Genomic DNA, 12,938 nt, shown 5'->3' with positions numbered 1-12,938 from the left:
AATGTGGGACTAACACTGGGTCGGCTTCTTGGATCCATTCTGGCTGATGTCACTCTGAACACATTCTTGCTATTTTGACACACACACACACACACACACACACACACACACACACACACACTAGCCCCTCCACTCATTGATCTGGAAATATGGGTATTCATGTTTTGGCTCTGGAGGGAAGAATAGTAAAATATAATAGTGCTATTATTCCATGTGTTTTCTGTGTTGAGTTTTAAAATGTGATACATTCTAGTTCAGTGCTGCACCAAAATCTGTCACTGAGTGGACCAAATGGAACTGAGCTGAGAAGTGCTGCTTATTCATATTCATGCCTTTAACACGTGCTCAGATTCGGACCTCTCTCACACCAAATGTCACTCAGTTCAGCTTTCACTGTAGCAGTCAGGCAGTGTAGCAGACAAGTCTGGACAACAGTGGTATTTTTGTGAAATGCCCTGTATTGCTGGCCACATTATTTACGTCAACCTTACGAAACAAAATACTGTGCGTAGATGGTGAACTACGTGAGTTTTCATTAATTGATCTGCACATCAATAAGGAAGGGTCACTATCCTACGTTTTGACTCATGAGTAAAAAGCGAGTCTGATATTGTGGACTACTAGAAATGGAATAGCATCTCTACATTAAAAACATCTCATTAAGGGACGCTTTCCCGGACACAGATTAACGCTGGCCCTGGACCAAAAAGCATGCATTTAAATAGCTTTTTAGTCCGGGACTAGGCTTAATCTGTGTCTGAGAAACCAGCCCTGAAAGCAGCTTCAGTCTGTATCACAATGAATCGGTGTCAAAGTGTTTGTTTTGACGTCACCTCTCGAAGAGACCCAACAGGATAAAAACAGACATGGATTCAGAAAGAGAGGTGCTCTGTCAACAACACTGTGTCAGCTGGAAGAGCAGCATCTATCTGAGCACAACTCACTCAGATCACCCACTCAGGATACTGTATTATCGCCCACTGTCTGGTATGTGTTTAATATCACTGCGGTTGGAGCATTTAGTATCTCTAGTTGAGGAACAAGTTTACTTTAGATCAGAAGCCTGTAATGCTGTGGACATACTATAGTCATGGCAAATCAGTTTAGTGTTGTCTCTTAATTCATTTTGGTGCATGACTTTCCTCTATATTTTATGCAATTTGCTAATGAATTCAGGTATAGTGTGGTCATTGTTTAAAAAATAAATAAATAAATAAATCACAGTATCCTGAATTAACAGAGGGTAAATATATCACCAGCTTGCCTAATAAAGTGATTAGTCTGGAAATAAATTGTGTTCCTTCCAAATATTACAAGTTAAGGTCGCTACAATGCTCTTTGCCCAGAATCCCAATGTAATATGTCTTACCACAACCTTCCAGTGCTCCCTTTTCCCATTCAACAGGAATACTGATACATCATGGAAGACTTTAAACCACTAGGTGTCAGTATGATGTTCAACATGCAGCCAGCTGTGTTTCAGTATGTGCTCTGGAGGCAAGCTGCTGGGCTGTACAACACAAACCATTGATTTTCTATATCATATTAGTTCTCATTCATTTCCAATGGATTGGATCCGTTTTGATCTTCACCCATTTTCTGAGTGTGCCACATTAAATCCTGCAAATGGGTGTTTTGTACATATCCTTCACACAACAGGTACAGTGCATTCGGAAGGTATTCAGACCCCTTGACTTTTTCCCCATTTTGTTATGTTACAGCCTTATTCTAAAATGGCTGAAATAACTGTTTTCCCCTCATCAATCTACACACAATACCCCATAATGAAAACAGGTTTTTACAAATGTTAGCAAATGTATATATTATTTAAATACGTATTCAGACCCTTTGCTATGAGACTCGAAATTGAGCTCAGGTGCATCCTGTTTCCATTGAGCAATGAGATGTTTCTACAACTTGGAGTCAACCTGTGGTAAATTCAATTGATTGGACATGATTATCTATATGTCTATATAAGCTCCCACAGTTGACAGTGCAAGTCAGAGAAAAAAACCAAGCCACGAGGTCAAAGGAATTGTCCGTAGAGTTCTGAAACAAGATTGTGTCAAGGTTCAGATCTGGAGAAGGGTACCAAAACATTTCTGCAGCATTGAAGGTCCCCAAGAACACAGAGGCCTCCATCATTCTTAAATGGAAGAAGTTTGGAACCACCAAGACTCTTCCTAGAGCTGGCTGCCCGGCCAAACGGAGCAATCGGGGGAGAAGGGCCTTGGTCAGGGAGGTGACCAAGAACCTGATGGTCACTCTGACAGAGCTCCAGAGGCCCTCTGTGGAGATTTGATAACCTTCCAGAAGGACAACCATCTCTGCAGTATTCCATCAATCAGGCCATTATTGTAGAGCCTGGACTTGAACCCAATTTAACATCTCTGGAGAGACCTGAAAAATAGCTGTGAAGAGGGGCTCCCCATCCAACCTGACAGAGCTTGAGAGGATCTGCAGAGAAGAATGGAAGAAACTCCCCAAATACAGTTGTGCAAAACTTGTAGCATCATACCCAAGAAGACTCGAGGCTGTAATCGCTGCCAAAAGTGCATCAACAAAGTACTGAATAAAGGGTCTGACTAAATGTAAATGTGATATCAGGTTTTTAATACATTTGCAGAACAATTCTAAAAACCTGGTATTGCTTTGTCAATATGGGGTAAAGGTATTGTGTGTAGATTGAGGGAGGCATTTTAATCAATTTTAGAATAAGGCTGTAATGTAATATGTGGAAAAAGTCAAGGGATTTGAATACCTTCCCGAATGCACTGTAAATACAGAACATGAAATAACTGTAAGCCACACTCATTACAGAGAACAGCTCTCTGAATGCAGAACTAGTGAGCCGTACAGACATTACAACTGCAAGCAGGCTGACTTTCTAGAGATAGATTTCCTAGTAAACAGCTCTACATTTGCAGCAGCAGCAGTCAGTGACTCACGAGGATTACTCCCAAACCCCTGCAGCTATTTGCATAATGCCACCAATAGCTTAATGATGCGATTACATGCCATTTACCCAGCACCCTGAATGTAATCTCCTGATTCCAAATATTTGTTCACAGTAGGAACCATCTGTATCAAAGGAATAAGACACTGTTGCATCTACAACACAATCAAGCTCAGTAGCCCATACAGCTTGCGTGTGTGCGTGCATGCGTGCGTGTGTGCAGTCGTGTGTACCTGCTCTACATGCTTTCACTCATCCACTTTCAAAATTTGCTCTAGAACTGTTTCCCCAGTCAGCTGCACACATTTTTGTTGTAGGAGACTGACTGAGTCAACCTTGAATCTAGATCCACTGGTTCAATCTAGTTCTGTTTTCTGAATAAGCTATAATTTTTCTTTATAAAGTACTGCTACTGTATAATTAAGAAAAGGCCAGAGGGAGTGTGGTATATGGCCAATATACCACGGTTAAGGGCTGTTCTTTAACACGACGCAACGCAGAGTGCCTGGATACAGACCTTAGCCGTGGTATATTGGCCATGTATCAAACCCCAGATGTGCCTTATTGCTATTATAAAACGCGATATCAACATAAATAAAGCAGTAAAAAAAAAATGTTTTGTCATACCCGTGGTATATGGTTTGATATACCATGGCTGTCAGCCAATCAGCATTCAGGGCTCTAACCACCCAGTTTATAATACCGTTTAGAGTATAAAAATAGTATTTCCTCATGCCTTTTGACATATCTGGCAGTGCACTGTGAAAGCTGTGTTCATTCATGCATCATCTAGTATGTATAATATTACCCAGGTTACTGAATTGGTTAGTGAAAAAACAGAACTCAATGAGAAAGAGCAAGATAATTGAATAATGGCACAAAATCACAACTGAAAATGGCTTGGATGGAACTTTACAAATCCTGCTGTATTGGGGAAAGGGATAACAGTATGCTAGCTTTCCAGTATGATTGAAATTGCCTAGTCTCACAAACCTCTATACAATGGGACAGTTGTTGGTTGAAAAGTGTGAATGAAAACCACCCTGCACTCTGCCAATTCAGGAACTGGCAAAAAGAGATTGAATCTTGACCCTGGGATTTTTCTCATTAGATTGGACCCCAGAGTACTAAGAGTCTGTGATGCACAGTAGGTACATGCATGGCTGCACAGATGATGTGGGATACAACATGGCAGAGGGAATACCAAACACATCCTTGGCTTGCATCTTACGCAACCACTCAATGCCTAGACTGCGCAGTTAAAAATGTGGGTGGCATGTACATCAAGAATTAATCACTACCATCAAAGCCTTTACGAAACACGCTGGATAAGTCGAGGAGAAATAGAGATGGCGTCATGGAGAGAATAATGAGAGGCAAGGACAGAGCTCCCTGAATGAACAGTGAAGCAAGTGGATTGGAAATGTAAGGCTTGTCTTTGACCACAGTGGGTTGGAGGTGAACACATGACGTGACAGATAATTTACTGGCAGTCAATCAATTTGTCATCAAGGGGAACAGAGACCAAAGTATTTTGAAAAATAACTACATATGAGGTATATGTTGTTATAAAACCAGTGGAAGTAGGCCAATGCATGGAGAACTAGAACTAACCTGAGGGGAAATCTGACTTTTTCCCAACTGTCAGAACATAACTCTCCCCAGAATGGGAATAAAGCACAAAATAGGATCCCAGAAGTGAATTACCTCTGGGAATTATCGTATCACCAGAGTTTGTATCAGCACCACTTTTTTAAGGTGATAAATGTTTCTCCCTGCTCTCACTAGTCCCACTGACCACCATTATCACGCTCTCCAGAAGTATGGGTATGAGAAAAATGACCACGACTGAAGTGAGGATGGGGGAGAGAGGAAGGAAGGGATAGATTCGACTAGTTAAGTGCAGAATTATTTCAAATTAGAACTTTCGATTGATTCTTTCCACCTTTTGAAAATGATCTCCCTTTTCAAATAGCATGCAGACATATTTACATCGAACAGCTCAAATTAAACTTCTCAACATGGAAACCAATCATGCTGATATCTTCACCCTTCAAGAGTCCAATCATTGATGATACAGTATCAAACCAGAACACACCCCCTTGGAGCCCTGTTGGCTTTGAGAAATGAAGGAACACTGCATTGACGTCTGGATGGCCAAAACTCAAGAGATGACGATGAATTGTCAAGAGATGGGTTGATGTTTGGCCAGGCCAATAGCTTCTCAGCCTGACTAGAGTGAGTCAGAACAAAGGGATCTCCAGACAGACAGGGTCTACAGGGAATGTCTAGACTCTAAAGAGACCCTGATAGACAGAGCCTCCCCATTTGCCCCTGAGCACTTATAATGTATTTACATTCCAGACATCATAAAAAAAGTTTGAACACCTGAGGGGGTCAAAAGATATAGCGTGGGAGAAACACTGAAACAAAACACTCCTTATGGCATACTAAATGTAGTCAAAGTCAAATGGCTGCATTTACAGTACTAGTACTAGAATTGTTGAATGTGCATTAGCAAGAATCCCTGTGGCCATCATGTAGGCTCCTTTTAGGCAACACCACCATCTGTTGGTGGGGGGAGCATGTAAAGGGGACAGAATAATTTGATAAGATTTATAGTAAGCATTTAAATTCTAGTTTGTCTGGATACTTCAATATCTTGCAGTACAATCTGAATGACTTGAACCTGAATGACTAGTGATTTTTTTTATGTATACACTCACAGAAGATGGGTTCTTTGAAAGAGAAGAAAAAAAAACAAATGTCACAAGGTAAGAAAATGCGTATATATTTATTCACAAAACGTCCTACTTCACTATACATGAACTTGAAATAATAGTCAAAGTCATCTGAATTCCTATGTCGAGCGCTCATTCTTTTAAACACTTTACAACATACTTTATCTTAGGGAGCAGAGAAAAAAGCACCTCTGAAAAGATGTGTGATGTAACATGACCCTCCAAACAAATGGTATATATGAAACTGTACAGGGGCTTTCTCTACAACTTGAAAGGGTTCTAAAGAGATGAAAAGCATTCTTCAAATATCAACAATTCTCAAATAAGAGATTGTTCAAACCGAGGCAGTAGGAAAACTTCCTAAACATATGGGCACAACAAACACTGTATACGGAGTACCACTGACAAAGAAATGTGCATTAATATTATTTCAATTAGACATTTCATGGAAATAGAATGTCAAAATTGGAAGATAAAAGTATTATGTACATTGAGGTAAATTATAATAATAAAACATTAAAAACAGTGGTGTGCTGAGAGGAGGTATCATTTCCTTTTTTTTTTTTGATTGTGTTTCAATCAAACTTTGTTTCCTTTCCTTTTCAGCAGAACATGTGCTGGACTTTGAACATGGTTCCATATAATATAACAGAAGTCAAACATAGGCACTGGGAGAAATAAGAAGGCTTTCTTCTGCTGGAGCCAGTATGTAATAGCACATACTGCAGCTACTTTACAGCTACTGTGCAATATGTGATATAGATGACCAGGGAATCTTCATATGATCCCTCAAATACTGTACGTTTCAGAATGGTTTGCTTACCAGAAGCTTATTTTTATTTTATTTTATTCTGTTTCACAATCTGTACTACACAGCAGAGCTTAATATCAATTTCCAATTTTGTGGTTGCATTAGAAGCCCACTACTAAATATGTATTGTTCGCTGCCTGCCTCACTGGTCTTTTTCTCCTTCTGCTAATCAGAGCATCTCATTCAGTACATACCGCCACAGGGCTCTTCTCCTTTAGCAAATGAGTGCTTGAGTTCAGGTCAGTGAGAGGTGACGACCGCAATCATGTATGTGTAATGATGGCTACATACTGGATTACTGGCAATTGGGGGATTCAATTCCACTAACTGAAAATAATGTGGAGTGCTTCAGAAAGTATTCATACCCCTTGGCTTATTCCACATTTTGATGTTACAGTCCGAATTCAAAATAAGCACTTTGTTTTTTCTCACCTCCCTGACCAATGTAATCCATTTTGAATGCGCGCTGTAACACAAAATATGGAATAAGTCAAAGGGTATGAATACTTTCTGAAGGTACTCTACACACAGATACAAAACACAGTACAATTCACAGCACATTTATAGATTACAGAACAATTGGGAAAGGAAATATCAAAATGTAGAACAGTTTTGAAACTGGGAGGGGGGAAAATGCAAGGTTCCTGGTGAAAGCTAGACTAGCAGATAGTGATCATAGTTAGTGGAGTCCTTGCTGGTAGGGAGTCAGAGGCTGTTTATGTTGCCAAGATAAATACCTGGATGTTTCTATGAGAGTCAGAAAAGTAAAAGGCTGCTGATGAGACAGAGGAATGACGTAGAAAATAAAATTGTTGGATGAGTCATGAACACAGTTGCATTTCTTGTTCCACTGTAAAATAATATTTTTTTTGGTTTAACATACACTGTATATCGTAGCAGCAAAATTCCTTCATCTCAAGTCTGACGAATGTGAAAAAACACCACGTTGTTTTTCCATCCACAACACTGTTCTGTAATGACCAGTTGACCAATTATGCATTCTATGCATGGCACAATAGTTCAAGGGTGTTTTGATTTGGTTTAAGCAGGTTGATGTAAACTTGCTAAAAGACAACAACAAATAACACAGTAGCAGATATGAATACAGCATGTACCTCTGGTTTTGCAAAAAAAGAAGAAGAGAACCCTACAGTTCAAATCTAAATGCCATGGCACTTGACAAGCGTTCATCTGACCTCTGCTCACAGTACTTCATAGTCGATTCTATTAGTGTAGATTATATTTTTTTAAATGTAATTATGCAGCAATGCTCAGAAGTGCACTTATTGCTACTAAAGAGATATGAAACAATGTCTACCTCAGATGACCTACAGCATTTCCTTGACTCGCTTAATTATCCTTTCTGTGTTCTGTCCTACTGGAAAATAATAAGGGATGTCACATGATCACATCTGTATGTTTAGCAGCATAATGAATCTCCAACTAAGTAAAATGTTCCGTCTTTCATTCATGCAACAAATGAAAGAGACTACAGGACCTGTATAGGTCTCATGGGGCCTTCTCATTGTAAAGGTACACAAATCTAAGATATCCAAATGTACATTCTTGTTTGAAATGTTATGCCCCTAGATGTGAAAACTCATTCACATAAAAGCAATACAAATATACAGAAAATAGTGTATATAATGCAGCTCCGGCAATGCTTTCCCTTAAGACCGTCCAGGTTTGATTCCTACTGAGAAGATTGAAAGGTAAACTGGTATCACGGTGTTGCTTAATTGTATTCATTAGTGCACATCGTAGCACTACTCAGTGGAATACAAAAACAAGAAGGTCTTATTGGATAAATCTAGGAATTCCGTTTGGTGCCTAATGAATTTGACCCGGATTTCCACTGCATTTCTTCCTATGGCAGTGGGAGGACCCATTCCTTCAGAGAACCTCCTTGATTCAGAGCACTTCATGGTTATGGTTGAAAGAATGAAGAGTGCTTTGTATAAAATAGAGGTATACTATACTGAACAAAAATATAAATGCAACACGTAAGTGTTGGTCGCATGTTTCATGAACTGAAATAAAAGAGCCCCTGCCCAGTCATGTGAAATCCATAGATTAGGGCATAATTAATTTATTTTAATTTACTGATTTCCTTGTATGACCTGTAACTCAGTAAAATCTTTGAAATTGTTGCATGTTGCGTTATAATTTTGTTCAGTATATCTATCAGCTTAGGTGTACTGTATGTACACATAGAATGTACACCTGTATACACACACACAAAATACATAGGAATAGAGTACAGCATACACACCCACTCCAGAGGAGGCTGGTGGGAGGAGCTATAGGAAGATGGGCTCATTGCAATGGCTGGAATGGAATTAATGGAAAGGAGCCAAACATGGTTTCCATATGTTTGAAAGTTCAATTAATTCCGTTCCAGCCATTACATTGAGTCTCTTAATAGCTCCTCCCACCAGCCTCCTCTGACTGACTCATATTTACACTGTAAGAAATAAATATACAGGTGACAGACAAAATAAAGGAAACACCCACATAAAAGTGTCTTAATAGGGCGTTGGGCCACAATGAGTCCCAGAACAGCTTCAATGTGCCTTGGCATAGATTTTACAAGTGTCTGGAACTCTATTGGAGTGATGCGACAATATTCTTCCATGAGAAATTCCATCATTTAGTGGTTTGTTGGAGGTGGAAAACTCGGTCTCCGGCGCCGCTCCAGAATCTCCCATAACTGTTCAATTAGGTTGAGATCTGGTCACACACTCACAAACCCTTTAAACCCCCTATGCTCCTTTGAGACCCCTCTTTCAAAGGCAGATCTCTTCTACTAGCCATGGCAGTCAAAATAATGGGCAACTGGGCATTTTTATACATGACCCCAAGCATGATGGGATGTTAATTGGTTAATTAACTCAGGAACCACACCTGTGTTAAAGTACTTGCTTTCAATATACTTTGTATTTACTCAAGTGTTTCCTTTATTTTGTCCGTTACCAGTACATAGCAATGAATAAAATATTGCATATTTCACTGCATATTTGACAAGTCTTGATAAAGGTCATATTCAGTTTTTCTTGACAAAAGTATACACAATTATGGAACTGGCATCTGTAAAATATATGTTAAAAAGGTACAAGATGTTGAGTGAAAAAAATAAATGCATATGAGTAACACTCAACACTCCTGTTTGAATGAAATGCTTAAATAGACACAGACCGCGGTACTTTGAGAAATAACCAGACAGAGGTATTTGAAAATGTATATTTTCTTTCAATGTAACTAATTTCTTTGATTCTGAATATTTTCTATGGAATTCCTACAGGAGGAACCCAATAAAAGTCAAGTAGTATCTGTTGTGGGTAAGAAAGAAGGGCTTGTTGCAACCAGTCAGGCAAACCAACAGGAGGGTCAGGGGGTTGCGTCTCTGCATCCAGAGTCCAGACAGAGTATTATCCAGGTTATCCACTGGAATCAACCCATGTTTTAATGCCATCTTAGAGGAGAGCAAAGAAACAATCTCTCCAATCAGTCTTAAAGGAATGAGTTATAGAAGGGTAAACACACCCACCTGATTGTACCATCACCTCCCTCCCTCCACCTTCAGAGAAAGAGGAGGCGTAGGGGAACAGCACACAGATGGGGACCGAGATTCCAGACATTCAGGTGGCGTTGTCTCTAGTTTACATCTTGATGCCTTCCTGCTGGCTTAGCTGGGACAGGGACTTCTTGATGCGCAACGCGGTGAGGCGGGCCGCCCCGTTGGAGTACCAGCACTCCCTCATGATCTTAGCCATCACCCGCAAAACCTGGGGAGGGGACAGAGGCAGGGGAGACGGCGTCAACATCACAGAACAGCAATTACACATCCATATTTTGTTTTGCATGTTGTTGAGCACTGAGATATACATATGGATTGGTCTAGCTGCCCCCACCAATTGTAGAGTAAACACCATGACTGCGGCAATTGCAATGTCACAATGTCATTCTTCAAGTGGAAAGAGTAATGTAATCACTGCTGTTGTGAAAGAACTCGAGAGCAAAAGAGAGAAACAGCAATAGAGAGACGCTACTCATAGACATGGTATTAAATCTGCAACCGCAGTCTGAATTAAGACTTAAACCCCTGGTCTGCGGCCCAGCAAAGACAATGGAGACACAGAGGAGCGCCAGCGTTCTGACCTTGAAAAGGCTGGTCAGACTTGCAACATCCAGGCCACAGGTCTGAATACCAATCCATTGCATTCCAATTCCTCAATCTCACGAGGGCCGCCGAAGGGCTTTGTCAGTGAGTCTCGTGTTGAATGCAGGGCTGTATTGAGCAGTATGCTCTCTGGCGGATCGGACAGTGAAGACAGACAGGATGTTCTGCTGGTCGCCTCTTAGAGGTGTTTTATTTTCAATATTAGGTGCATTATGCATTTGACCTAACTGATTTGAACGAAACACTTGTCATATTCTCAGACATTGAATAGGTCCACTGAACCAAACAATACTTAAATTGGAAAAAAGGCCCTTCTTTTTGGGAGGGTGGTTGGGACGATTAAAGGCATTAATTAAGATTTTGTACAAGGTGCAGGACATATTGGCTAATAGACTTTGTACAGAAAATAACAAACACTTGACATAAATATATTCTCAGTAGCAAATAAACTATTCAGGAAACAACTCTTTGCATCTTAAAGCATAATTGAGAAATAATTAATCAAAGTCATTTTAGACTCCATAATGTTTAATCTGTAGGTGCTACAAAGTGAAAATTGGTGTAATGAAGCTTTATCGCCTGCTCTGTAATATGAGTAGTATTGATTTCAAGAACAATTTTATAACATTAATTTATGAATATTGAAAAATAACAATGAATATTGAAAATATACTGTTGAACATAGTATACTTTACAGACATATTCAAGTTCCAATGTGGGACCTCAAAAGTTATGGCCCATTTTAAACTGAGAAGTTGGCATAGTAAGCGATGTAACCAATAACAGCCTTCCTTTTACTTGTATCCAATGTGACCCCCCCCCCCCCCCCAAAATTGTTGAGCTCAAACTTGAAAGCTGTGAAAATTCTGTGCAACTTCCAGCGCGCGTTTACTGTGAACACCGAGGCTGTACCCCCTTTAAGTTTTAACAGTGATAATGTAGGTTACTGTGGCTATTTGATCATACTGTAGGCCTACTAGAGTGGCCTAAAAACAATGGAGAAAATGCATCATAACATTTTAACATGGAAATAGCTGTTCTATCATTCAGCCTACAGTAGCAGCCAATGTGTGGTGTTCAAAGTAGGCCTACATTCCATGAGACCTTTGGACAAAAAACATGCAGGGCTTGACATGAACCTGTTTATCCACTTGCCCTTCAGACCAGGAGGTGACTGAACATTGTGTTGTTTGATGCAAGAAACCACTTTACAAAATAAAATGCATTATTATTCCCATACCATTATTACAGAGAATAAGACACATTATGCTACCGTCTGTCTATTGGCTACTTAGCTTATTCGAGCCTGTCTCAAAATACAACACTGGGAACTTTAAGACAAAAAAAAGCATTTTACCTGACTCGCTTTTCAAAGATGGCTATAAATCTATACGTTTTGTGCTCTTGTAGGAAGCAATCACTCCCCTAATGATAACTGCAAATTATGTATAACTGGGCTAATTTACATTTCCATTTTACTAATAACTCACTAACTAGCAAAGGATATGAACATATTGTGCACACGTGGCCACATGCAGCTCTCATTTTAATCTCAAAACAAGCATATCTACTTATGACCGCTCATGCTGAAAACACTGTCCAGTTCAAAGTAAATGACACAGATACACATACAGTTGAAGTCAGAAGCTTACATACACCTTAGCCAAATACATTTAAACTCAGTGTTTCACCATTTCTGACATTTAATCCTAGTAAAAATGCCCTGTTTTAGGTCAGTTAGGATTACCACTTTTTTAAAGAATGTGAAATGTCAGAATAATAGTTGAGAGAATGATGTATTTCAGCTTTTATTTATTTCATCACATTCCCAGTGGGTCAGAAGTTTACATGCTCTCAATTAGTATTTGGTAGCTTTGCCTTTAAATTGTTTAACGTGGGAAAATGTTTTGGGGTAGCCTTCCACAAGCTTCCCACAATAAGTTGGGTGAATTTTGGTCCATTCCTCCTGACAGAGCTGGTGTAACTGAGTCAGGTTTGTAGGCCTCCTTGCTCACACATGCTTTTTCAGTTCTGCCCACACATTTTCTATAGGATTGAGGTCAGGGCTTTGTGATGGCCACTCCAATACCTTGACTTTTAAGCCATTTTGCCTTTGGAAGTATGCTTGGGGTCATTGTCCCTTTGCTTCAATATATCCACAATTTTCATACCTCATGATGCCATCTATTTTGTGAAGTGCACCAGTCCCCTCCTGCAGCAAATCACCCAGACAACATTTGATGCTATCTA

At 39.8% G+C, this 12,938-nt stretch overlaps 1 protein-coding gene across 1 annotated transcript in view; it reads right to left on the bottom strand.

Annotated features, from left to right (window-relative positions):
• Positions 1-5,731: 5,731 nt before the first annotated feature.
• The window catches only part of LOC110508669 (TGF-beta receptor type-1), a 90,333-nt gene continuing 83,126 nt past the window's right edge, over positions 5,732-12,938 (bottom strand). Inside the window, exon 9 of the mRNA XM_021589377.2 lies at positions 5,732-10,293. Coding sequence (XP_021445052.1) covers positions 10,168-10,293 — 126 coding nt within the window. The 3' untranslated portion in view covers positions 5,732-10,167. The remainder of the gene's footprint in view (positions 10,294-12,938) is intronic.

Source organism: Oncorhynchus mykiss, chromosome 28 (genome assembly GCF_013265735.2).
Source record: "Oncorhynchus mykiss isolate Arlee chromosome 28, USDA_OmykA_1.1, whole genome shotgun sequence".
In the NCBI taxonomy this organism is placed as follows: Eukaryota; Metazoa; Chordata; class Actinopteri; order Salmoniformes; family Salmonidae; genus Oncorhynchus; species Oncorhynchus mykiss.
This window is presented reverse-complemented; position numbering and strand designations above follow the sequence as displayed.